This window comes from Scyliorhinus torazame, chromosome 3 (genome assembly GCF_047496885.1).
Source record: "Scyliorhinus torazame isolate Kashiwa2021f chromosome 3, sScyTor2.1, whole genome shotgun sequence".
NCBI lineage: Eukaryota > Metazoa > Chordata > Chondrichthyes > Carcharhiniformes > Scyliorhinidae > Scyliorhinus > Scyliorhinus torazame.
This window is the reverse complement of record NC_092709.1, coordinates 3,623,123-3,649,148: the sequence shown is the minus strand read 5'-3', so window position 1 is coordinate 3,649,148 and position 26,026 is coordinate 3,623,123. Positions and strand designations below refer to the sequence as shown.

The 26,026-nt window shown below is 44.8% G+C and overlaps 1 protein-coding gene across 2 annotated transcripts in view; it reads right to left on the bottom strand.

Moving 5' to 3' along the window:
* Nucleotides 1-26,026, bottom strand: part of manba (mannosidase, beta A, lysosomal) — a 159,278-nt gene that overhangs the window by 33,974 nt on the left and 99,278 nt on the right. For both annotated transcript variants that reach the window (XM_072495205.1, XM_072495206.1), the window contains 3 exons: nucleotides 10,712-10,879; nucleotides 4,328-4,546; nucleotides 1,744-1,908 (listed from right to left, as the gene is read on the bottom strand). In XM_072495205.1, the coding sequence (XP_072351306.1) occupies nucleotides 1,744-1,908; nucleotides 4,328-4,546; nucleotides 10,712-10,879 (552 nt within the window). The remainder of the gene's footprint in view (nucleotides 1-1,743; nucleotides 1,909-4,327; nucleotides 4,547-10,711; nucleotides 10,880-26,026) is intronic.

Sequence of the window (26,026 nt, the reverse complement as noted above, 5' to 3'; positions counted from 1 at the left end):
AAAAAGACGAGGTGTTGGGCGTCTTGAAAAATATTACAGTAGATAAGTCCCCAGGGCCTGATGGGATCTACCCCAGAATACTGAAGGAGGCTGGAGAGGAAATTGCTGAGGCCTTGACAGAAATCTTTGGATCCTCACTGTCATCAGGTGATGTCCCTGAGGGCTGGAGAATAGCCAATTTTGTTCCTTTGTTTAAGAAGGGTAGCAAGGATAATCCAGGGAACTACAGGTCGGTGAGCCTTATGCCAGTGGTAGGGAAATTACTGGAGAGAATTCTTAGAGACAGGATCTACTCCCATTTGGAAGCAAATGGACGTATTAGCGAGAGGCAGCACGGTTTGTGAAGGGGAAGTCGTGTCTCGCTAACTTGATAGAGTTTTTCGAAGAGGTCACAAAGATGATTGATGCAAGTAGGGCAGTCGATGTTGTCTATATGGACTTCAGTAAGGCCTTTGACAAGGTCCCCCATGGCAGACTGGTACAAAAGGTGAAGTCACACGGGATCAGGGGTGAGCTGGCAAGATGGATACAGAACTGGCTAGGTCATAGAAGGCAGAGACTACCAATGGAAGGGTGGTTTTCTGATTGGAGGGCTGTAACTAGTGGTGTTCCGCAGGGATCAGTGCTGGGACCGTTGCTGTTCGTAGTATATATAAATGATTTGGAGGAAAATGTAACTGGTCTGATTAGTAAGTTTGCAGACGACACAAAGATTGGTGGAATTGCAGATAGCGATGAGGACTGTCAGAGGATACTGCAGGATTTAGATTGTTTGGAGACTTTGGTGGAGAGATGGCAGATGGAGTTTAATCCGGACAAACGTGAGGTAATGCATTTTGGAAGGTTTAATGCAGGTAGGGAATATACAGTGAATGGTAGAACCCTCAAGAGTATTGACAGTCAGCGATCTAGGTGTACAGGTCCACAGGTAACTGAAAGGGGCAACACAGGTAGAGAAGGTAGTCAAGAAGGCATATGGCATGCTTGCCTTCATTGGCCGAGGCATTGAGTATAAGAATTGGCAAGTCATGTTGCAGCTGTATAGAACCTTAATTAGACTACACTTGGAGTATAGTGTTCAATTCTGGTCGCCACACTACCAGAAGGATGTGGAGGCTTTAGAGAGGGTGCAGAAGAGATTTACCAGGAGGTTGCCTGGTATGGAGGGCATTAGCTATGAGGAGCGGTTGAATAAACTCGGTTTGTTCTCACTGGAACGAAGGAGGTTGAGGGGCGACCTGATAGAGGTCTACAAAATTATGAGAGGCATAGACAGATAGACGGATAGTCAGAGGCTTTTTCCCAGGGTAGAGGGGTCAATTACTAGAGGGCATAGGTTTAAGGTGCGAGGGGCAAGGTTTCGAGGAGATGTACGAGGCAAGTTTGTTTACACAGAGGGTAGTGGGTGCCTGGAACTCGCTGCCGGAGGAGCTGGTGGAAGCAGGGACGATAGTGACGTTTAAGGGGCATCTTGACAAATACATGAATAGGATGGGAATAGAGGGATACGGACCCAGGAAGTGTAGAAGATTTTAGTTTAGACGGACAGCAACATCGGCACAGGCTTGGAGGGCCGAAGGGCCTGTTCCTGTGCTGTACTTTTCTTTGTTCTTTGACCAATAATGCACTTACAATCGAGTAAAAAAAATAGAAAGGGTGCTAACTCCAAGGAGTTTCCATTTCATTCTCACAAGTTCCAAATATTAAATTATTCTGAAAAGGTACAATTGATTAGGTCGCTACCTGAGTAAGGTAAAGTGTATCTTTAAGGTTCTGTAGGGGATTCTTTGCGTGAGAAAGGTTAAAGTGAAGCTGAGTTTGGTGCAGCAATATCTTGTTGCCAGCTTTCTGGTGCTGTCGATGATCCATGAAAGGACTATTGTAATACCAGTCTTCAGGCGATGAAACCTTGTCAAATAAAAATGAACAGAAATTTGAGTTCATTCATTTTCCTCTCAGACACAACATTCCCTCAAATATTTTGATTACCCTCCTGGCCACTCTGTCTTCACAAAAGTGATGATATGCAGATCATAGAATCCCTATAGTGCAGAAGGAGGCCATTCAGCCCATTGAGTCTGCACCAGCCCTATCCCCGTATCCCAGTTTGGATACTGAGGGGCAATTTTCATGGCCAATCCACCCAACCTGCACATCTTTGGACTGTGGGAGGAAACCGGAGCACCCGGAGGAAACCCACGCAGACACGGGGAGAACGTGCAAACTCCACACAGACAGTCACCCGAGGCCGGAATTGAACCTGGGACCCTGGACCTGTGAGGCAGCAGTGCTAACCACTGTGCCACCATTATATTCTTTGAATATAATTTGTGACAAAGCCATTTTCCTTTACTTCAGAAAGATGCCTTTTAAATAAAAAAGGAAAAGTGCAAAGAGTTTCAGGTGTATTCCAAATATATAGCATCAAAGAACCTCATGGATCAGAAATGGGCTGGTTTTTGGTGCACTGCTGCTTAAAGGGTTAAACTACCGATGGGGCATCACCTATAGTTCTGACATTAAACTTCTGTGAACCAGAGCGATAGGAAAATCCTCAGGTTAAATCCTCAGACTGGTTTTAATCAGGGCAGTAGTGGAACTGACTGCAGCATTCCTAGCTTTTAAAAAATTACTAACATTAAATCCCCACGTTTTACTTTTCGAGGCATTCTATAAATGCAAGTTGTTATGTAAAAGCACATCAGGATCGATTATGAGGTTCCTCATAGTCAGCAGCTTTCAGCCTTCACTGTTCACATTCCCAGTCCTCTTGGGTAACAAACTGAAGACCAAAGCAGTGTGGCAGTAAATGCTTTCAGGAGTGAAGGGACTGCAGAGGATTAAAAAACCTCACAGGGCCCTCTTCCATGATCCAATTCAGATAACTGTCCCAAACTCAGAAAAAAAGAACACTTCAATAAAAAAGACAATGTCTAGCCAATGCAACTATACGTTTACCCAAAACATTTTCAAGAGTCAACTGCAGTTAATGGAAGGACATTTAAATTTATTTAATCCGTTACTCAGTAAAGATTGCAACCATAAATCATGTGCTTAAATGGAATGTGCTGCCTTAACAGGTGGTGGAAGCAGTTTCGTAACTTTCAGAAGGGAATCTGATATATATTTGAAAATGAAAACGCTTGCAGGGCTATGGGGAAAGGGCAGGGGGGATGTGACTAACTGGAAAAGCTCTTTCAAAGGGCTGGCAGAGGCATGTTAGACTGAATGGCCTCCTTTTGTGCCATCCAGTTCAATGCTAACTTTTCATCACCAACGTTCCCAAGGCAGGAATACTGAAATTCTCAATATGGAGAGTGCCTTTGGAAAGTCTCTGCTTCAGGAGCATTGAAGGTTGACCCTTACGGACGCAATGTAACATAGTCGACTGACATCAAGAATTGCTCACTGTGTGAAGCCAGGTGGCAGTAACAGAGAGACACTGATTACCAGTTTCACAAGACTCTGATGACATTGCTACACCATCTCCTTGCTCACGCACAAACTAACATTAGTACAAGTTACGCAACAAACAAGAATGACTAATTCTGTATGTAACAAGACAAAGGTAACAACACATCTAGCATTGAATTCATGCCCTTCACCACTAAAGCTAGTTTTAGATATCAAGAGGAGAGCTCAAGTGACTGAAAACAGAAAAGCACCTCTGTTAAATTTCCAAATCAGCAGTCACCCAGAACAATTTCAATATTCAAAATACCAGTGACTAATGAAATCTCAACAGTTTCTGCAAAGCAAGAAATGCAGACAGACTCAGCTCAGATCACAGATTATCATAGAATTTACAGTGCAGAAGGAGACCATTCGGCCCATCGAGTCTGCACCGGCCCCTGGAAAGAGCACCCTACCCAAGGTCAACACCTCCACCCGATCCCCATAACCCAGTAACCCTACCCAACACTAAGGGCAATTTGGACACTAAGGGCAATTTATCATGGCCAATCCACTTAACCTGCACATCTTTGGACTGTGGGAGGAAACCGGAGCACCCGGAGGAAACCCACGCACACACGGGGAGGATGTGCAGGACACAGACAGTGACCCAAGCCGGAATCGAACCTGGGACCCTGGAGCTGTGAAGCAATTGTGCTATCCACAATGCTACCGTGCTGCCCATGATCATGCGTAAAATGATCATGCGTAGAATTGGAAAACGCTGTATGATGAACATGGTTTATTGGAATTATTTCAATTAGTTAAAAGGAAACTGACACCATTTAATCACATGATCTGTTTATTTGTCCAGGGATTCCAAACAATAATTTCTAGCCATTGAAATTAAAGAAATAGATTCATTTTTACTGACCGTTTCCAAAGTAGAGAAGGATGGCCAAGATTGGAAGCCGTATTCAGATGCAAATCTTGTTTTTGGATAAAGTGTCCAGTCCCAGCAGTCTGCTATGTAATTATAATAATGAACATCACCATAATGGACATCGTAAGGGTTGTTGGCAACCCACTTCTCCTGAACCGATTCTGCTCCATTAGTGGGACTTGAAGTAATATAAGGACGACTTCTGTCCTCCTGGGAATGGATTGTAAATATTAGTCAAGCACGATGAAGTCTTGAAATAAATATTAAGTGCTGGAAAGAAGCAGGTCTTGTGGCATCTGTGGGGGGGGCAGGGAGAGGGAAGAGAGAGAGAGAGACAGACAGAGAGAGAGAGACAGAGACAGAGTTAACGTTTCAGTCCATTATCATCCATCAGAACTTGTTTCTCCGCAAATACTGCCTGGCTTGCTGAGTGTCAGTAGCATTTTGTTTAATTTTAATGTACTTTGTTTTTATAAAAATACTAAATATAGTTAAATGGCTTATATTGTCTTTTATGGGCAAATTTGGTCCCTATCCCATAATAAATAGCCTGTTGCACAAAGCTATGAAGATGCACACTTCAATAAGCAAGGGAGCAAAAGGTTATGGGGGTAGGTGGGAATCTGGGACTGAGGTTACAATCAGATTAGCCATGTCTTATTGAATGGCAGAGCAGGCTCGAGGTGCTGAGTGGCCTCCTCCTGCTCCTAATTCGATGTTTATATGTACTGCATCTCCAGTAGCATTGAACCTCCCAAAATGCAGGTTTTGCTCACAATATACTGACAATGACCACCTGCTGGTGCAGTGTTGATGTCGTTATAAATAGAGTGAGGGATTTCGCTTGATCTTTTCCAAGAATTCCAGACTGACGCTGCCCATCTCTGCTGATTCATGGACAGCTTTGTGAAACTCGTCTAGAGCCACCAGAGCACAGAGACGAAGCGAACATTACTCTCAATAGGACCTCATCACAAGCACATGGGAGAGATTTTCACTGAATCATCCTAGGCTGGAATCAGAACCAGATCACAGAGATGAGTTAGTCGTGAACTAATCCATTAGTCACTCAATCTCAGCGCTCTGGGTCAAACATCTGTGTAAAATCAGCTTGGATTCTGGAGAAGCAACTAAAGAGTGTTCAGAAAGGCATATACATTGGCTGAAGTGTTGTATATGGCGTGCTACAGTTATATAAAACTCTGACTCGGCCCACCCACAGTAACTATTCACTTCTGAGCTCCGCACTTCAGTGAATGTATACTGGCCTTGGAATGGGCGCAGTGTACATTCACCAGACCAGTACTACAATTAGGAGAACGGGCTTAAGACTTTTGGGGTAGGTGGTAGTGTAGTGGGAATGTCACTGGACTAGTAATCTAGAGGCCCAGGCTAATACTCTGGGGACACGGGTTTGGCAGCTGGTGGAATTTCAATTCAGTTAATAAATCAGGACTATAAAGCTAGTCTCAGTGATGGTGACCATGACAACTATCATCAACTGTTGCAAAAACCCATCTGGTTCACTCATGTCCTTTCGGGAAGGAAATCTGCCGTCTTTACCTGGTCTGGCCTACATGTGACTCCAGATGCACAGCAATGTGGTTAACACTTATATGTCCTCTGGAACTGAGCAAGTTACTCGGTTCAAGAGCAATTAGGGATGGACAACAAATGCTGGGCCAGCCGGCGATGCCCACATCCCAAGAAAGAATAAAGAAAAAAAAGTTAAGAGGTGATCTGATTGAGATGTTTAAGATGAAGATGAATTGAGAATTTTAAAACGTGTGGTTGATTTGTTAGCTAAAGATATTAAGGGTTACGGAATCAAGGAGGGATGACTGACATAAGGTCAGCAATAAGTGAACTGAATGATAGAACAGGTTCAGAGGGCTGAATGGCCACCTGTTCTTGGAGAATTGCTCTTCAATGTTCCAACTCAATAGTTAAGATCTGCAATTCAACTTAATTAATAGAATCAAAAGCCCATGGCAGCAGATATCAGAACATAAGAACAAGGAACAAGAGTAGGCAATTCAGCCCCTTGAAGCTGCTTCGCCATTCAATACGATCAAGCTGATCTCATCTTGGCCTCAACTCTACCTTCCTACCCACTCTCCATAACCCTTCATCCTGCTACTAATTGAAACCTATCCATCTCCTCCGCCAGTAACAGTGGAGTGGTTAGAGCCTGTTCACAGGGGCTGGATTCCAACGAGTTGAATGAGGCATGGGGGTGGAACTTTTACAGACAAAAAGGAGATTCAAACAGTTTTCTGTTCAAAAAGGAAATAGTTTCCAAATATTTTGCACTGTTTGATTCCCAGAAATGTAACAGATACATTGGATTTGTGGGTTGAATTCTTCTAACGAAGCTGTTCCCAGTGAACTTTACTTACAAATCAATACTCTGCTAATCTGACTATTCAAATCACCAGGCTGCATTACATCTTTTTATTTCCTCAAAGCTTGTGACTGTAACAGAATCACGGTCTATTTTTGGAACATTTCATAATACTCAAGAATATAAAGCAACATAGGTTTTCATACTAACACAACCAATAAATTTTGAACTGATACTAAACTGTCCATTTTGCAATGTGATATTGAAGTAAAATGAAAGCCATTTAGTGAAGCTTAATCATTATTGTGCATATTCATTTAGATATCTATCTGTAAGCAACTATAAGTAACAACTTGTTGTGGTAAAATGGACAGCGGCCCAAATGTTGGACCCGATATAAAATTGGACATTCTAAATTAAAAACTGGGCATTTTAAATCAAATTACAGTCAGCTCCAGGACTGGCCTGATGGGAATTCGAACTTGGCCAAGTTCGAATACACTGAACACAGACAGACTGACAGGGCATGTCTGGACCTGCCCATCAATCACCCATCAATCACTGTCAATCACCCATCAATCACTGTCAATCACCAGTCAGGACATAATCAATCCTATTCATATGGATCGCTTTATTTGGGTTGCTCCGATAGAGCTAAACATTCCAGCAGCCAGTTACCATATATGGAGAGAGATTACGTGCAAACAATACACATAGGAATAGACCACTGGGGTTGGGTTCCTGGTGTCCTGCAGAGTTGCAATCGGCAACACCATTGGGTATTGCGATCCCTTCCTCGAGAGCTCATTGACTGAGGGCCAGAGAACTTTCTGGCAAGGCAAGTAGAAGGATATAAAAATCGACCACCAGGACCCTCCCCAGCAAAGACTCGCAGAGGTAGCAGAGAAGATTGGAACCGATCAGAGACAGAAGGAAGCAGCGTGTGAGACCCACATTCACGGACGAAGGCCCCGAGGAATCAAGCCTCAGAGAATCAGACCAGCAGCTTAACTGAGTCCATTGGCTCATAATAATAATAATCTTTATTATTGTCACAAGTAGGCTTACATTAAAACTGCAATGAAGTTACTGTGAAAATCCCCTAGTCGCCACATTCCGGCGCCTGTTCGGGTACACAGAGGGAGAATTCAGAATGTCCAATTCACCTAAACAGCCCGTCTTTCGAGACTTGTGGGAAGAAACCGGAGCACCCGGAGGAAACCCACGCAGACACGGGGAGAACGTGCAGACTCCGCACAGACAGTGACCCAAGTGGGAATTGAACCTTGGACCCTGGAGCTGTGAAGCAACAATGCTAATCACGGTGCGACCGCGCCACCAGGTAGTATTATGAATTTTGGGAACATTTTGGACTGTTTTGGGATAATTTAAGAAGGGTAACTGTTTTTACTGTTTGATAAATAAATTTGGTTGAACCATACACTTGTATTTGTCCTTTGTTTACCTGGCAAAGAAAGACACTGGGTAAAACCTTGAGTAATAAACTGGTCGAAGTGTCTGAGGTTTTACAGACAACACTGTCTTTCTGAAGACAACTTGTTTTGTTATTTTGATACCCAACCCCCAGAAGAGCAATTGCGGTATTTTAAAAAAATAAATTTAGAGTCCTCAGTTCTTTTTTTCCCAATTACAGGGGAATTTAGCATGGCCAATCCACCTAGCCTGCGCATCTTTTTGGGCTGTGGGGTCAAGTTGCAGTGCACCATGATATTCACTCTAAAATTCACTGGTGTTGGGAAAATAAAGGTAATTTTAAGGGATTTATTTAGTATTGGGAAACATTAAACATAAAGTATAGTGTTAAGTAGGTTTAATTTAATATTTGTGCCTGGAAAGGTAAAACCTATAGATACATGCTGGGCAAGGGTGTTTGTACGAGGAGGGATTGGTTTCAATTCCAATCGTGATTCCATTGTACTTAAGTGATGGCTATGGTGCGTAGAATAAATAGTAAGACGTTTTACAACACAAGGTTAAAGTCCAACAGGATTGTTTCAAATCACTAGCTTTCGGAGCACTGCTCCTTCCTCATGATTCTCCGGAGGAAGGAGCAGTGCTCCGAAAGCTAGTGATTTGAAACAAACCTGTTGGACTCTAACCTGGTGTTGTAAGACTTCTTACTGTGCTCACCCCAGTCCAACGCCGGCATCTCCACATCAAAAATAAATAGGTGAACAGATGTATGCAGGCACTGCTTAGAAACTGGAGCAGTGTGAGATAGGGAAGATTTTAGTTTAGCTAATTTGTGGGCAGTTGGAGATAGGTCATTAGAGAGAAGGCAGCTCTCACAGCTCTGCTAGAAACAGTAGGTTTCAGAAGGCTAAAAAGGGAACATCTTTCAGCCTTACCAGAAGAAAAGTCATACTGTGGAGTAATGGTTAAGGAAACAAATGCCAGAAATCTAAAGTCCCAAGATGGGGAAACTAGAGAAATGAAGAGAAGTTTCCAAGAAGTCTGGAGACCAAGGTATTGTTCAGAATAGTTCAAGTAAGAGTAAATAAAGTGTTCTAAGTTAGAGACAAATGCAGTAATCAGATTTAAAGTGGGACAGCAGCCTTCAAAGGTAAATAATAATAATAATCTTCATTAGTTTCACAAGTAGGCTTACATTAACACTGCAATGAAGTTACTGTGAAAATCCCCTAGTCGCCACATTCCGGCACCTGTTCGGGTACACTGAGGGAGAATTCAGAATGTTAAAATTACCTAACAGCACGTCTTTCGGGACTTGTGGGAGGAAACCGGAGCACCCAGAGGAAACCCACGCAGACACGGGGAGAACGTGTAGACTCCGCAGGGAGAACGTGTAGACTCCGCAAAGTCAGTGACCCAAGCCGCGAATCGAACCTGGGACCCTGGAGTTGTGAAGCAACCGCGCTAACATCTGTGCTACCGTGTTGCCCAACCAAACGTCTGTGCCATTTTAATACAGTCATGGGATCGACAATTAAAGCAATTGTGCGAGGTTTGCACAGCAATCAAGACAAAGAAATCCTAAAGGTGTTTGTGCAAAATTCCTGGACTAGATTCACTGTTAAAGGCGGAGCGGAAACTTTGTCGGAAAGTGTCATTTGGAAAACCTGGTCTGGATTTCAAAATGAAAACAGCTAAGGGTAGCATTATTAGAGAAGATTTGAAAGTATGTCTTTACGAGTGGAGTTTAGAAACTCTCATGTGATCATCATCCAAGGGTATTTGGAAGAGAAATCCACAGACACTAACTTGGGTTCAGAGTGGGCTGTGTGTCTTTGACCATAGACATCTTGTGTACTTAAAAGGGACTTTTTGTGTTAATGAGACCATTGTAGATTAAGATGCAATTTATCTATTGAGGTTGGGGCCCAAATTTGCATATTCAAGTAAACAGTTAGTCTCACCTCGCCTCGGAGACCCTGAATGGCCGCCGTTTAGCACTGGTTTCCACAGATGTGGACCAGGGGTACTGACACCGGGGGGGGGGGGGTCTCCCAGATGATCAGAGGGCCCCTGGGTGGTCAGGCTCTGGACAGGGTGATACCCTGGTACCTCCGATGCCACCCGGGAACCTAGGCATTGCCAACCTGGGTGCCCTGCCCTTATGAGGTGGAGTGTGGGGGGGTTTGATGGCCCCTTTATTGGTGACTTGGGGAGGGGGGGGGGGGGGAGAGGAGTCTAGAGGTCCTGCACTGGCGAGCGGAACTCGTTAGTGCAGGAAATTGGACTAAGTGCGGCTTAAGATCTTCAGGAATGTGTTTTATCGATTATATCAAACACAGCTATTTAAGAGGACGTTAGATAAACATGAGAAATACGGGTATAGAACAATATGTAAATAGGATAAGATGAACGAGGGATGAAGCTTATGTGAAATACAAACACTAGCATGAAACTGGTGCTGTGCTGTAAATCCTTCTGGAATAATCAATCCACAGGTTGCATTTATTTAACAATTGGCACAAGTTTCCTGCCGCCGATAATCGTATTGGAAATTAGTTTAAAAAACTTATTTCATACCTAAACTGGTTGCTTACCTTGAGCACAATTTCTCTAATAGTATTAACATAGAGTTGTACATAGTCATTGAGGTACAGTGTGGTACTTGTTGGTGGAATACCGAACCAATTTAATGCAAGTGCAGCCTCATTTTCATTGTTTCCACTCCAGATTATGATGGATGGATGGGATTTTAGTCGGCGGATCTGAAGAGAAGGAGAAGCAAAAACTTAATTCAACCCAAAGAAGTAATGACATTTGTGCATTCTGATGCCTGAAAAGAACTACAGGGCTGCAAATGTAACTGATACAAAGAAGTGACTGCGAGGATCTTTAACTGGAAAGCAGGCCAGGGTTCCTGCAGAGGGATGAAGAGATTATTACATCTCATGTTACAGAAGTGTTGCAATCGTGGACAAAAGAATTTTTGGTTGGTGATTTCCAAAGTAACACAAACTTTAGCCTGAATATGTTCAAGAAGAATTTAAGATCTGTGTTTAATCTGACCCAAGAGTCATAGAGTATTACAGGCCCGTCGACCCATCGCATCCGCACCGATTATACCAACAAGGTGCAAAGGGCCTGTAAGTAGAACTGATAAGTGGTCTGGTGCATGGAATGTAACGGGTGCAAAAAGAAGGACAAACTACAATTAAAAGAATTACAAATTATTTGAATTAAAAGATGAAGAAAATGCTCGGCACAACATCGAGGGCCGAAGGGCCTGTTCTGTGCTGTACTGTTCTAGGTTCTATGTACCCTATTGAGAGCATCGAGTGAGAATACTGGGTGGGGTCAAGCTCTGACATTCGGCAGGCCAAGTGTTCCGATTAAGAGAGGGGAATGTGTAACGAGATTAGAGTTTCCTCATGCACAGTCGCTGAAGGTAAGTGTACAGATACAGCAGGCGGTAAAGGCGGCCTTCATAGCAAGAGGATTAGAGTACAGGAGCAGGGATGTCTTGCTGCAATTATATAGGGCCTTGGTGAGGCCATGCCTGGAATAGTGTAAGCAATTTGGTCTCCTTACCTGAGGAAGGATGTTATTGCGATGGAGGGAGTGCAGCGCATGTTTGCCAGAGTAATTCCTGGGATGGTGGGACTGACATAACAGTAGAGATTGAGTCTATTAGGATTATTTTCGCTGGAGTTTAGAATAATGAAGGAGGATGTCAAAGAAATCACAAAATACCAACAGGACTAGGCAGGGTAGATGTAGAAAGGGTGTTCCTGATGGCAGGGGAGTCCAGAACCAGGGGTCACAGTCTGAGGATACAGGGTAGACCATTTAATACTGAGATGAGGATAGGTTTCTTCACCCAGAGTGGGGAGCCTGTGGAATTCGTTACCACAGAAAGTTGAGACCAGAACAAAGCAGTTTTTCAAGAAGTTAGATCTAACTCTTAGGCTAAAGGGATCAAAGGATATTGGGGAGGGGGGGACAGGTTACCGAATTGGATGATCAGCCATGACCATAATGAATGGCGGAGCAGGCTCGAAGGGCATCCCCCTGCTTCCATTTTCTAGGTTTCAATGCTTCTGGCATTTATTGAACAATGGCTGAAATTGTACCAATGACTGCTGACATCACTGGAAACAAACTAGACAAACTACAAAAGACGATCGCAAGGAAGCTGACAGTAATATTTTTAAAGTATATAAAACCATCAACATTTGCCAGAGTAAGCCAAGATAAAATGTTGTAACATAATAGGTCACAATTCTCAGATGGACGAAGAGATGGTTTCAGCAAGGCTAGAAAGCTGTACAATACAAAACAGTTCTGTCATATGCTTCAATAAATTAAGACACGTTGTGCAGATACCATATTTAAAGCTCAAGAATCACATGATACACACAATAATACACCTTGTTAAAGCAGATATTTTCCTTCAATGTTATGAATTAATCATGGATATGTTCCCTAAGATTGTCACCCCATGATTTCCAGATATGCATTCCCGACAAGGGCTCTGTACTGGAGAGGCACATTCATAAAATGTACCATTTCATCTATTTTCCTTTCAGTTGGTAAAGTACGTCGGTCATTTAGACAGAATTCCCTTGGTAACATGTGTCAGTAACTCTTCCTGTTGTGGGCGATTCTGCGGATGTCAGTGTTGGCTATGTTGTTCATGGGTGGTTTTTATGATTCCTATCCTAGTCTCGCAGGCACGTCCTGTGAGGACATCTTTGGTCAGTGGCCGGTAGAGATGGTGAGGGCTGGAGAGCAGCTTCCCCCTCTTCCCATCTCTCCTGCCATTCTCTCTCAGCGGCTGCTCTCGATGGTCAGAGGGTATTGACACCATTTTCGATGATGGATTTCCATTTGGGTCACAATTGGGTACCTGTTTCCCACATGTTGCTGTTAATAGAGCAGAACTTCATGGAGATCTTACTGAAACATACAAGATCCTGACTGGACTTGATAGAATGGATGTTAGAATGGAAGTTGAACAGATGTTTTCCCTTGTTGGAGACAGTAAGGGAAACAGTTTAAAAATAAGCAGTCTCCCATTTAAGAGGTGGGCAGAAATTTTCCTCATAGGATCACAAGTCTTTGGAATCATTTTCACTAGAAAGTGGTAGATGTTTATCTAACAAGGGAGTCAAAGGGTATCGGGGGTAGGTGGGAAAGTGGCACTGAGGGCACAACCAGATCAGTGAAGACGTTACAGAATTGCAGAACAGGTTTGAGGGGCCGAATGGCCTATGCCTGCTAATTCCTGTTTGTATGATTCTCCCCTTCACCCATACACACCCATATACCCACATACACACCCATATACCCACACATACACACCCATATACCCACACACTTACACACCCATATACCCACACACACTTACACACCCATATACCCACACACACTTACACACCCATATACCCACATACACACCCATATACCTACATACATACCCATATACCCACACATACACACCCATATACCCACACACGCTTACACACCCATATACCCACACTTACACACCCACTTACACACCTATATACCCACACACACTTACACACCCATATACCCACACACACTTACACACCCATATACCCACACATTTACACACCCATATACCCACACACTTACACACCCATATACCCACACTTACACACCCAACTTACACACCCATATACCCACACACATACACACCTATACCCACGCACTTACACACCCATATACCCACACACACACACTTACATACCCACACACTTACACACCCATATACCCCCACACACTTACACACCCATATACCCACACTTACACACCCATACACCCCACTTACACACCCATATACCCACACACACCCATATACCCACACACCCATATACCCACACACCCATATACCCACACACCCATATACCTACACACCCATATACCCACACACCCATATACCCACACACACCCATATACTCACACACCCATATACCCACACACCCATATATCCCCACACCCATATATCCCCACACCCATATACCCACACACCCATATACCCACACACTTACACACCCATATACCCACACACATACACACCCATATACCCACATACACACCCATATACCCACACACTTACACACCCATATACCCCCACACACACTTACACACCCATATACCCACACACACACTTACACACCCATATACCCACACACACTTACACACCCATATACCCACACACACTTACACACCCATATACCCACACACACCTATACCCACACACACCCACATATACCCCCACCCATATACCCACACACACCCATATACCCACACACCTATATACCCACACACACCTATATACCCACACACACTTACACACCCATATACCCACACACACTTACACACCCATATACCCACAAACACTTACACACCCATATACCCACACACACCCATATACCCACACTCCCATATACCCACACACCCACATATACCCACACACACCCACATTTACCCACACACACATATACCCACACACACACATATACCGACACACACCCATATACCCACACACACTCATATATCCACACACACCCAGATGCCCACACACACTCATATGCCCACACACACTCATATACAAACAGTGGAGGCGTTAGTTATGATCTTTCAAAAGTCACTGGAGTCAGGGAAAGTCCCTGAGGATTGGAAAATCGCTGTTGTAATCCCCCTGTTCAAGAAGGGAACAAGAAAAAAGATGGAAAATGATAGGCCAATTAGCCTAACCTCGTTTGTTGGCAAGATTCTAGAATCCATCGTTAAGGATGAGATTTCTAAATTCTTGGAAGTGCAGGGTCGGATTAGGACAAGTCAGCATGGATTTAGTAAGGGGAGGTCGTGCCTGACAAACCTGTTAAGAGTTCTTTGAAGTGATAGCAAATAGGTTAGACCAAGGAGAGCCAATGGATGTTATCTATCTTGACTTCCAAAAGGCCTTTGATAAGGTGCCTCACGGGAGACTGCTGAGTAAAATAAGGGCCCATGGTATTCGAGGCAAGGTACTAACATGGATTGACGATTGGCTGTCAGGCAGAAGGCAGAGAGTTGGGATCAAAGGTTCTTTTTCGGAATGGCAACCGGTGACGAGTGGTGTCCCGCAGGGTTCAGTGTTGGGGCCACAGCCGTTCTCTTTATATATTAACGATCTAGATGACGGGACTGGGGGCATTCTGGCTAAGTTTGCCGATGATACAAAGATAGGTGGAGGGGCAGGTAGTATGGAGGAGGTGGGGAGGCTGCAGAAAGATTTAGACAGTTTAGGAGAGTGGTCCAAGAAATGGCTGATGAAATTCAACGTGGGCAAGTGCGAGGTCTTGCACTTTGGAAAAAAGAATAGAGGCATGGACTATTTTCTAAACGGTGACAAAATTCATAATGCTGAAGTGCAAAGGGACTTGGGAGTCCTAGTCCAGGACTCTCTAAAGGTAAACTTGCAGGTTGAGTCCATAATTAAGAAAGCAAATGCAATGTTGTCATTTATCTCAAGAGGCTTGGAATATAAAAGCAGAGATGTGCTTCTGAAGCTTTATAAAGCATTAGTTAGGCCCCATTTAGAATACTGTGAGCAATTCTGGGCCCCACACCTCAGGAAGGACATACTGGCACTGGAGCGGGTCCAGCGGAGATTCACACGGATGATCCCAGGAATGGTAGGCCTAACATACGATGAACGTCTGAGGATCCTGGGATTATATTCATTGGAGTTTAGGAGGTTGAGGGGAGATCTAATAGAAACTTACAAGATAATGAATGGCTTAGATAGGATGGACGTAGGGAAGTTGTTTCCATTAGTAGGGGAGACTAGGACCCGGGGGCACAGCCTTAGAATAAAAGGGAGTCACTTTAGAACAGAGGTGAGGAGAAATTTCTTCAGCCAGAGAGTGGTGGGTCTGTGGAATTCATTGCCTCAGAGGGTGGTGGAGGCCGGGACACTGAGTGTCTTTAAGACAGAAGTTGATATAAAAAACTTAAATAAATATATATATTTTTTTAAAAGACAGAAGTTGATAAATTCTTGATTTCTCGAGGAATTAAGGGCTATGGAGAGAGAGCGGGTAAATGGAGTTGAATGGCCATGATTGAATGGTGGAGTGGACTCGATGGGCCGAATGGCCTTACTTCCGCTCGTATGTCTTATGGTCTTATACCCACACACACATATACCCACACACACACATACCCACACACACACGTATACCCACACACCCATATACCCACACACACACATACCCACACACACATATACCCACACACACCCATATACCCACACACACCCATATACCCACACACACCCATATACCCACACACACACACATATACCCCCACACACACATATACCCCCACACACACACACATATACCCACACACACACACATACCCACACACACATATAGAACATAGAACATTACAGCGCAGTACAGGCCCTTCTGCCCTCGATGTTGCACCGACCTGTGAAACCACTCTAAAGCCCATCTAAATTATTCCCTTATCGTCCATATGTCTATCCAATGACCATTTGAATGCCCTTAGTATTGGCGAGTCCACTACTGTTGCAGGCAGGGCATTCCACGCCCTTACTACTCTCTGAGTAAAGAACCTACCTCTGACATCTGTCCTATATCTATCTCCCCTCAATTTAAAGCTATGTCCCCTCGTGCTAGACATCACCATCCGAGGAAAAAGGCTCTCACTGTCCACCCTATCCAATCCTCTGATTATCTTGTATGCCTCAATTAAGTCACCTCTAAACCTTCTTCTCTCTAACGAAAACAGCCTCAAGTCCCTCAGCCTTTCCTCATAAGATCTTCCCTCCATACCAGGCAACATTCTGGTAAATCTCCTCTGCACCCTTTCCAATGCTTCCACATCCTTCCTATAATGCGGCGACCAGAATTGCACGCAATACTCCAAATGCGGCCGCACCAGAGTTTTTTACAGCTGCAACATGACCTCATGGCTCCGAAACTCAATCTCTCTAACACACTCTCTAAAAGCTAACACACCGTACACCTTCTTAACAACCCTCTCAACCTGGGTGGCAACTTTCAGGGATCTATGTGTACATGGACACCCAGATCTCTCTGCTCATCCGTACTGCCAAGAATCTTACCATTAGCCCAGTACTCTGTCTTTCTGTTATTCCTTCCAAAATGAATCACCTCACACTTTTCTGCATTAAACTCTATTTGCCACCTCTCAGCCCAGCTCTGCGGCTTATCTATATCCCTCTGTAACTTGTAACATCCTTCTGCACTGTCCACAACTCCACCGACTTTAGTGTCATCTGCAAATTTACTCACCCATCCTTCTATGCCCTCCTCCAGGTCATTTATAAAAATGACAAACAGCAGTGGCCACAAAACAGATCCTTGTGGTACACCACTAGCAACTGGACTCCAGTCTGAACATTTCCCATCAACCACCACCCTTTGTCTTCTTCCAGCTAGCCAATTTCTGATCCAAACTGCTAAATCACCCTGAATCCCATGCCTCTGTATTTTCTGCAGTAGCCTACCGTGGGGAACCTTATCAAACGCTTTACTGAAATCCATATACACCACATCAACTGCTTTACCCTCATCCACCTGTTTGGTCACCTTCTCAAAGAACTCAATAAGGTTTGTGAGGCACAACCTACCCTGCACAAAACCGTGTTGACTATCTCTAATCAAATTATTCCTTTCCAGATGATTATACATCCTATCTCTTATAAACCTTTCCAAGATTTTGCCCACAACAGAAGTAAGGCTCACTGGTCTATAGTTACCGGGGTTGTCTCTACTCCCCTTCTTGAACAAGGGGACAACATTTGCTATCCTCCAGTCTTCTGGCACTATTCCTGTTGACAAAGATGACTTAAAGATCAAAGCCAAAGGCTCAGCAATTTCCTCCCTAGCTTCCCAGAGATTCCTAGGATAAATCCCATCCGGCCCAGGGGACTTATCTATTTTCACACTTTCCAGAATTGCTAACACCTACTCCTCATGAACCTCAAGCCTTTCTAGTCTAGTAGCCTGAATCTCAGCATTCTCCTCGACAACATTGTCTTTTTCCTGTGTGAAATCTGATGAAAAATATTCATTTATCACCTCTCCTCGGACTCCAAGCACAACTTCCCGCTACTGTTCTTGACTGGCCATACACACCCATATATACCCACACACGCCCATATATCCACACACACCCATACACACCCATATATCCACACACACCCATACACACCCATATATCCACACACACCCATACACACCCATATATCCACACACACCCATATATCCACACACACCCATACACACCCATATATCCACACACACCCATACACCCACCCACACACTTACACACCCATACCCAGCCACACACTTACACACCCATACACACACACTTACACACCCATACACCCACACACACACCCATATACCCACCCACACACTTACACACCCATATACCTGCCCACATACTTACACACCCATATACCCACCGACACACTTACACACCCATATACCCACCCACACTTACACACCCATATACCCACACACTTACACACCCATATACCCACACACACTTACACACCCATATACCCACACACTTACACACCCATACACACACACCACTTACACACCCATATACCCACCCAGACACTTACACACCCATATACCCACCCACACACTTACACACCCATATACCCACCCACACGCTTACACACCCATATACCCACACACACACTTCGACACCCATATACCCACACACTTACACACCCATATTCCCACACTCACCCATATACCCACACACACTTACACACCCATATAGTCACACACACACATTGGGTGGCAGGACCCTTCCCATTTCACATACTTCTGCTCTCACACGTTCCCCCTCTCTCCAGGAGCCATAACACCGCCCCCTTTGTCCTCACCTTCCATCCACCAGCCTCCGCAATACAAGGATCATCCTCCACCATTTATGCTCCCTCCAAATACATAGTCCTCTCTCAGCATTGCAAAGGCACTGTTCCCTCCATAACTCTGGTTCACTACTCAGTCACCCTTTTCCCCTGGCACATTTCCACTCAAGTGCATGGAACACAAGTTGCCCTACACCTCTTTACCTCTCACCATCCCAGGCCCCAAACATTCCTTTCAAATTAAACACTGATTTACTAGTACTTCTTTCAATTCAGCATCCTGTATCTACTGTTTACAATGTGGTCTCCTCGACACTGGGAAACCAAACACAGACTGGGCGATGGCTTTGTTTTCAATGGCCCGAGCTACCAATCAGCTGTCACTTTAATTCTCCACCTTGCTGCCACTCTGCCCTCTCTGTCCTTGGCCGCCTGCAGTGTTCCACAGAATTCAATGCACGCTCTCAGAACAGCACCTCATCTTTTGACTGGGCACTTCACAGCCCAGGATTCAACAACTTTAGATCATAATGATTGATACAGAACTGGCTAGGTCATAGAAGGCAGAGAGTAGCAATGGAAGGATGCTTTTCTGATTGGAGGGCTGTGACCAGTGGTGTTCCGCAGGGATCAGTGCTGGGACCTTTGCTGTTTGTAGTATATATAAATGATTTGGAGGAAAATGTAACTGGACTGATTAGTAAGTTTGCAGACGACACAAAGGTTGGTGGAATTGCGGATAGCGATGAGGACTGTCAGAGGATACAGCAGGATTTAGATTGTTTGGAGACTTGGGCGGAGAGATGGCAGATGACAGTTTAATCTGGACAAATGTGAGGTAGTGCATTTTGGAAGGTCTAATACAGGTAGGGAATATACAGTGAATGGTAGAACCCTCAAGAGTATTGACAGTCAGAGAGATCTAGGTGTATAGGTCCACAAGTCACTGAAAGGGGCAACACAGGTGGAGAAGGTAGTCAAGAAGGCATATGGCATGCTTGCCTTCATTGGCCGGGGCATTGAGTATAAAAATTGGCAAGTCATGTTGCAGCTGTATAGAACCTTAGTTAGGCCACACTTGGAGTATGGTGTTCAATTCTGGTTGCCACATTACCAGAAGGATGTGGAGGCTTTAGAGAGGGTGCAGAAGAGATTTACCAGGATGTTGCCTGGTATGGAGGGGCATTAGCTATGAGGAGAGGTTGAATAAACTTGGTTTGTTCTCACTGGAACGACGGAGGTGGAGGAGCGACCTGATCGAGGTCTACAAAATTATGAGGGGCATAGACAGAGTGGATAGTCAGAGGCTTTTTCTCAGGGTAGAGGGATCAATTACTAGGGGGCATAGGTTCAAGGTGCGAGACGCAAGGTTTAGAGGTGATGTGCGAGGCAAGTTTTTTTACACAGAGGATAATGGGTGCCTGGAACTCGCTGCCGGAGGAGGTGGTGGAAGCAGGGACGATAGTGACTTTTAAGGGGCATCTTGACAAATACATGAATAGGATGGGAATAGAGGGATACGGATCCCGGAAGTGCAGGAGATTTTCGTTGAGACAGGCAGCATGGTCGGCACAGGCTTGGAGGGCCGAAGGACCTGTTCCAGTGCTGTACTTTTCTTTGGTCTTTGTTAATTTTTGTCCCATTTTGTTTTCTTTTTCTTGTCTTTTCCTTCTTTCTCTCTCTTTTCCTTTTTATTTGCTTTTGGACATCAGTTATTCAAGAACCCGCCATCTAACCTCCTCTAGACATATCTCTTGTTTCTTTACTTGTCTCATTACCTCTCCTTTTGTCCCTGCAGCATGAACACTTCCGTCATTTACTCTCTCCTGCCCTCCAGTCCTTCCATTTTGCTGTTCTCCCACTTCACTTACTCAAAACTGATCCTATTTACTAAGTTACATTATGCTTTGTTACTGCTCCCAGTTCTGATGAAAGTTCAAAAGTCTGATAGGTTAATTCTGTTTCTCTCTCCAAAGATGCTGTCACACCTGACTATTTCAAGCATTTTCCGTATTTAGACCATCAGAATGGTCGTGGACACTCACAGGAGTTGCGGCAAAGCCATTCAAGATCATTAACCTTGAACGGTTGTACGTAGCAGCGGGCCATGTCACTCTCACTATACATTGTTAGGTACAATTTGTATTTACATTTCTTTACATCCAACTGCAGCTGTTTTTACAACTGTAATAAACATACATTAGAGAAGACTCTGTCTCGTGTGAGTATATAAGAAAACAAAATAAGGAACAGGAGCAAGAGTTGGTCACCTTCCCTGCCCCGGGTCACTGTCTGTGTGGAGTTTGCACATATCCCCGTGTCTGCGTGGATCTCACCCCCACAACCCAAAGATGTGCGGTTAGGTGGATTGGCCACGCTAAATTGCCCCTAATTCGGAAAAAAAGAATTGGGTATTCTAAATTTATTTTTTAAAAGAGTTTGTCACCTGAACCTAATTTGCTATTCAACAACAACATGGATGAACGTCGACTCCACTTCCCCACCTACCCTTACATCCCTCAATACTGTTCAACACTATTAGTGCCCAAGAATCTATTGATCTCAATTTTGAATACACTCAACGAATGACCAGCATTCTCGGGTAGACTAAATCTACATATTAGTTGGTTCCAGTTAATGATTTTAAAATCTTTTTATTTAATAAAAATTACTCTCATTGGCAACTATTATTTCAGTCATCAGTGACAGAGTGATAAACACAAAGAAAAAACAAAGCTGAATCTACATAATATCTTGGTCAACTTCAGGACATTCGTAAAAGAGCCAATGGATTATTATTAATGAGCAGTCACTGGTGTTATGTAGCAATATATGTGAGCATTATATGTAGCGGCACAGTGGTTAGCAATGCTGCCTCACAGCTCCAGGGACCCGGATTTGATTCCAGCCTCGCGTGACCGATTGTGTGGAGTTTGCACTTTCTCCCTGTGTCTGCGTGGGTTTCCTCCGGGTGCTCCTTAGTATCCAAAAAGGTTAAGTGTGTTAATGGGGAACGGGCGGGGGATCTTTTGCAGGGTCGGTTCAGACTCGATGGGCCAAATGGCCTCCTTCTGCACTGTAGGGATTCTATGATTCTATGATATGGTGGTCAATTTGCTAACAGCAAGATCTGAGAGAGTAAAATGAGGGAATTTGTGTGTGGAACCGGAAGATATAGGTGAGGTTTTAAATGAGTACTTTGCATCTGTGTTCATTAAGGCGAAGGATGATGCAGATAAAGAATTCAGGGAGGCGCATTGTGATTTACTTGAATGATTTAACATTGAGAGGGAGGAGATATTAACAGTTTTAACGGTATAAAAGTGGTTAAATCCCTGGGGCCGGATGAGATGTATCCCAAGCTGCTGTGAAAGGCAAGGAAGATGATTACAGTGGCTCGGAAAAAAAATTCCGAAACTTCTCTGGCCACAGGAGAGGTGCCAGAGGACTGGAGGACTGCTAATATGGTGCCATTATTCAAGAAGGGATGTAGGGACGAACCAGGAAATTACAGGCAGTGAGTCTAACTTCAGTGGTAGGAAATGCCTGGATCTGGTATGTCTTTCTTGTGGTGACTATGAATTGGATTCAATTTGAATTGGTTTTGGAGCAGACAAGGAGCTGGATTAGGGGTTTGCCCCTGTCCACACTATGAGCTCTGGCTTTGTAACTCTGATAAAGTAATTTTTTTTAAACTACTGGAAAAAATTTTGAGGGACAGAATTAATCTCCACTTGGGAGAGGCAAGTGTTAATCAAGGATAGCCAGCTTGGTTACCTCAAAGGGAGTTCTGGGGCGAAATTCTCCGGTATCGGCGCGATGTCCGCCGACTGGCGCCCAAAATGGCACAAATCAGTCGGGCATCGCGCCGCCCCAAAGGTGCGGAATGCTCCGCATCTTTGGGGGCTGAGCCCCAACCTTAAGGGGCTAGGTCGGCGCCGGACGAATTTCCGCCCCGCCAGCTGACGCGGAAATGACATCTCCGGGCGGCGCATGCGCGGGAGCGTCAGCGGCCGCTGACGGCATTCCCGCGCATGCGCAGTGGAGGGAGTCTCTTCCGCCTCCGCCATGGTGGAGACCGTGGCGAAGGCGGAAGGGGAAGAGTGCCCCCACGGCACAGGCCCACCCGCGAATTGGTGGGCCCCGATCGCGGGCCAGGCCACCGTGGGGGCACCCCCCGGGGCCAGGTCGCCCCGCGCCCCCCCCAGGACCCTGGAGCCCGCCCGCGCCGCCTTGTCCCACCGGTAAGGTAGGTGGTTTAATCTACACCGGCGGGACAGGCATTTTAGCGGCAGGACTTCGGCCCATCCGGGCCGGAGAATCGCAGGGGGGGGCCCGCCAACCGGCGCGATTCCCGCCCCCGCCGAATATCCGGTGGTGGAGAATTCAGCAACCGGCGGGGGCGAGATTCACATCAGCCCCCGGCGATTCTCCGACCCGGCGGGGGGTTCGGAGAATCTTGCCCCATGTCTTAAAATGTAATTTAATTTTTTAAGGTGGTGACTAGGTGTGCAGATGAGGGTAGTGTGGTTGAAGTAGTCTACATGGACCTGAGTAAGGCTTTTGACAAAGTCCCACATGGGAGGCTAATGAAGAAGGTAGGAGCCCATGGGATCCAGAGCGATTTGGTAAACTGGATCCAAAAATGACTTTGTGGTAGAAGGCAGAGCGTGATGGGTGAAGGTTGTTTTTATGACTGAAAGCGTGTGTCCAGTGGTTTTCACAGGGATTGGTGCTGGGTCCCTTGTTGTTTGCAGTATACATGAATGATCTGGATGTGAATGTAGCAAGTATGATAAGTAAGTTTGCAGAAGACAGAAAAATTGGTGGTATGGTAATTAGTGAGGAGCAAGGCCTTAGATTACAGAACGATATAGACCTCCTGGTTAGATGGGCAGAAGGGCAGTAAAGAGAATTTACCTGTGAAAAGTGTGCGTTAATGCATCTTGGGAGGACTAATAAGGCAAGGAAATATACTGTCAGGCTCTCGGAGTACAGATGATCAAGGGGACTTTGGTGTGCAGGTTCGCAGATCTCTGAAGACGACAGGGCAGATTGATACGGTGGACGTTCTGCACGTTCTCCCCGTGTCTGCGTGGGTTTCCTCCGAGTGCTCCGGCTTCCTCCCACAGTCCAAAGATGTGCAGGTTAGATGGATCGGCAATGCTAAATTGCCCTTAGTGTCCAAAAAGGTTAGGAGGGGTATTGGGTTATGGGGACAGGGTGGAAGTGAGGACTTAAGTGGGTTGGCGCACTCGATGGGCCGAATGGCCTCCTTCTGCACTGTATGTTCTATGAAAATATTAGTGGGACGTTTGGATGTTTGTTGATGGTTTAAACGAGAGGAAGAATAACAGAGCTCAAAATCTGCTATGTACAGAGTTCCTTGCCTTTAGTTTCTGTTATATGGAAGTTTTTAAACTTCAGATATTGCCGTCGTGAATTACTGAGTTACAAGTTTCAAATTCTTGCACACAAATAGAAACCAGTTCAAATTGCAATTTCTGGATACTTCCAAAGAAGTGATCTTTGTCGAAAAGCCTTACTGCACACACTGACCGTTTAAATTTATCTCTATTGTAAGACTTGTTGTTAATAAGCATTGCTCACGATCAGCTATAAATCACCCGTCTGGTCACTGGTTCTATCACAGCACATGAGGTTGGATACCATCTTTAAATAAAATAAGAGCACCATTTTAATGTGAAGTCTGAAGTATGTTCTATGTTAAGAAGGCCTATGGGATTCTTGTCTCTATTAAGCGAGGCATTGAATATAAGAGCAGGAAGGTTATGCTGGGGCTGTACAAAATGCTGGTCAGACCCCAGCTGGAGGACTGTGTGCAGTTCTGGTTACCATACTCTCGAAAGGAAGTGCACTGGAGAGGGTACAGAGGAGATTCACTAGGATGTTGCCTGGGCTGGAGTGTTCCAGCTATCGAGAGAGATTGGACATGCTGAGGTTGTTTTCCCTGGAGAAGAGAAGGCTGAGGAGGGACCTGATTGAGGTTTATAAAATTATGAGGGGGGTTAGGAAGGTATTTTTCCTGTTAGCGGAGGGATTAATAACCAGAGGGCATAAGGTAATAAGAACAAAGAACAATACAGCACAGGAACAGGCCCTTTGCCCTCCAAGCCTGTACCGGTCATGATACCAACCTTTGCCAAAACCCTCAGCACTTTTCCTTGTGTCGTATCCCTCTAAACCCATCCTATCCCGTACCAGCCTCCCCGAACAGGCGCCGGAATGTGGCGACTAGGGGCTTTTCACAGTAACTCCATTTGAAGTCTACTTGTGACAATAAGCGATTTTAATATCCATGTGTTTGTCACAATGCCCTTTGAACGACGTAAAGAAGCCAGATTTTGAAATAGTGCATGAAACCAATCATTCCAAGGTTGAAAATGATGATGGGAACGTCCGTGAAGGAATTGTGTGGTCATTGAGTTTGAATCCAGTGTATTTTGATGGCTGATTCAATTAACTGTGCAGTTTAAGATAACGTTTGCAGCAATGTGTTGGGTGGACTGGCCTAACTGCTACCTGGAGTCTCTTGATGAGGCAGATTGGCAGAAGGTCAAGGAATGGGAAAGCTCCATGTGCTTCAGGTTTGGAGATGTCAACCTGCTCGTGTCTTCCAAAAGGGTGGTCTTCTCTTGCAGGATAGCTGGCATCGGCCTTTTCATCAGTACAGATGCGGATTCTAGCGACTTCTCTCTATTGTGGAGCAGATCTTCGATGGAAAACAAGCACAGATGAGGTCAGACATGAAGAATGACTGTGATAGTGTTCGGGAAGACTGGAGCTACATTTTACTGGGTCACGCCATTACTGACTGCCATTAAGGAAGTTGGAAATTTCTCGTCAAAGAATTCACAAAGTCTTGTTAATTTCTGGGAATAAGTGTTTGGTGGATAGAAAGATTATTTGGAAGTTGCATTGACAGGTCGCACATCCG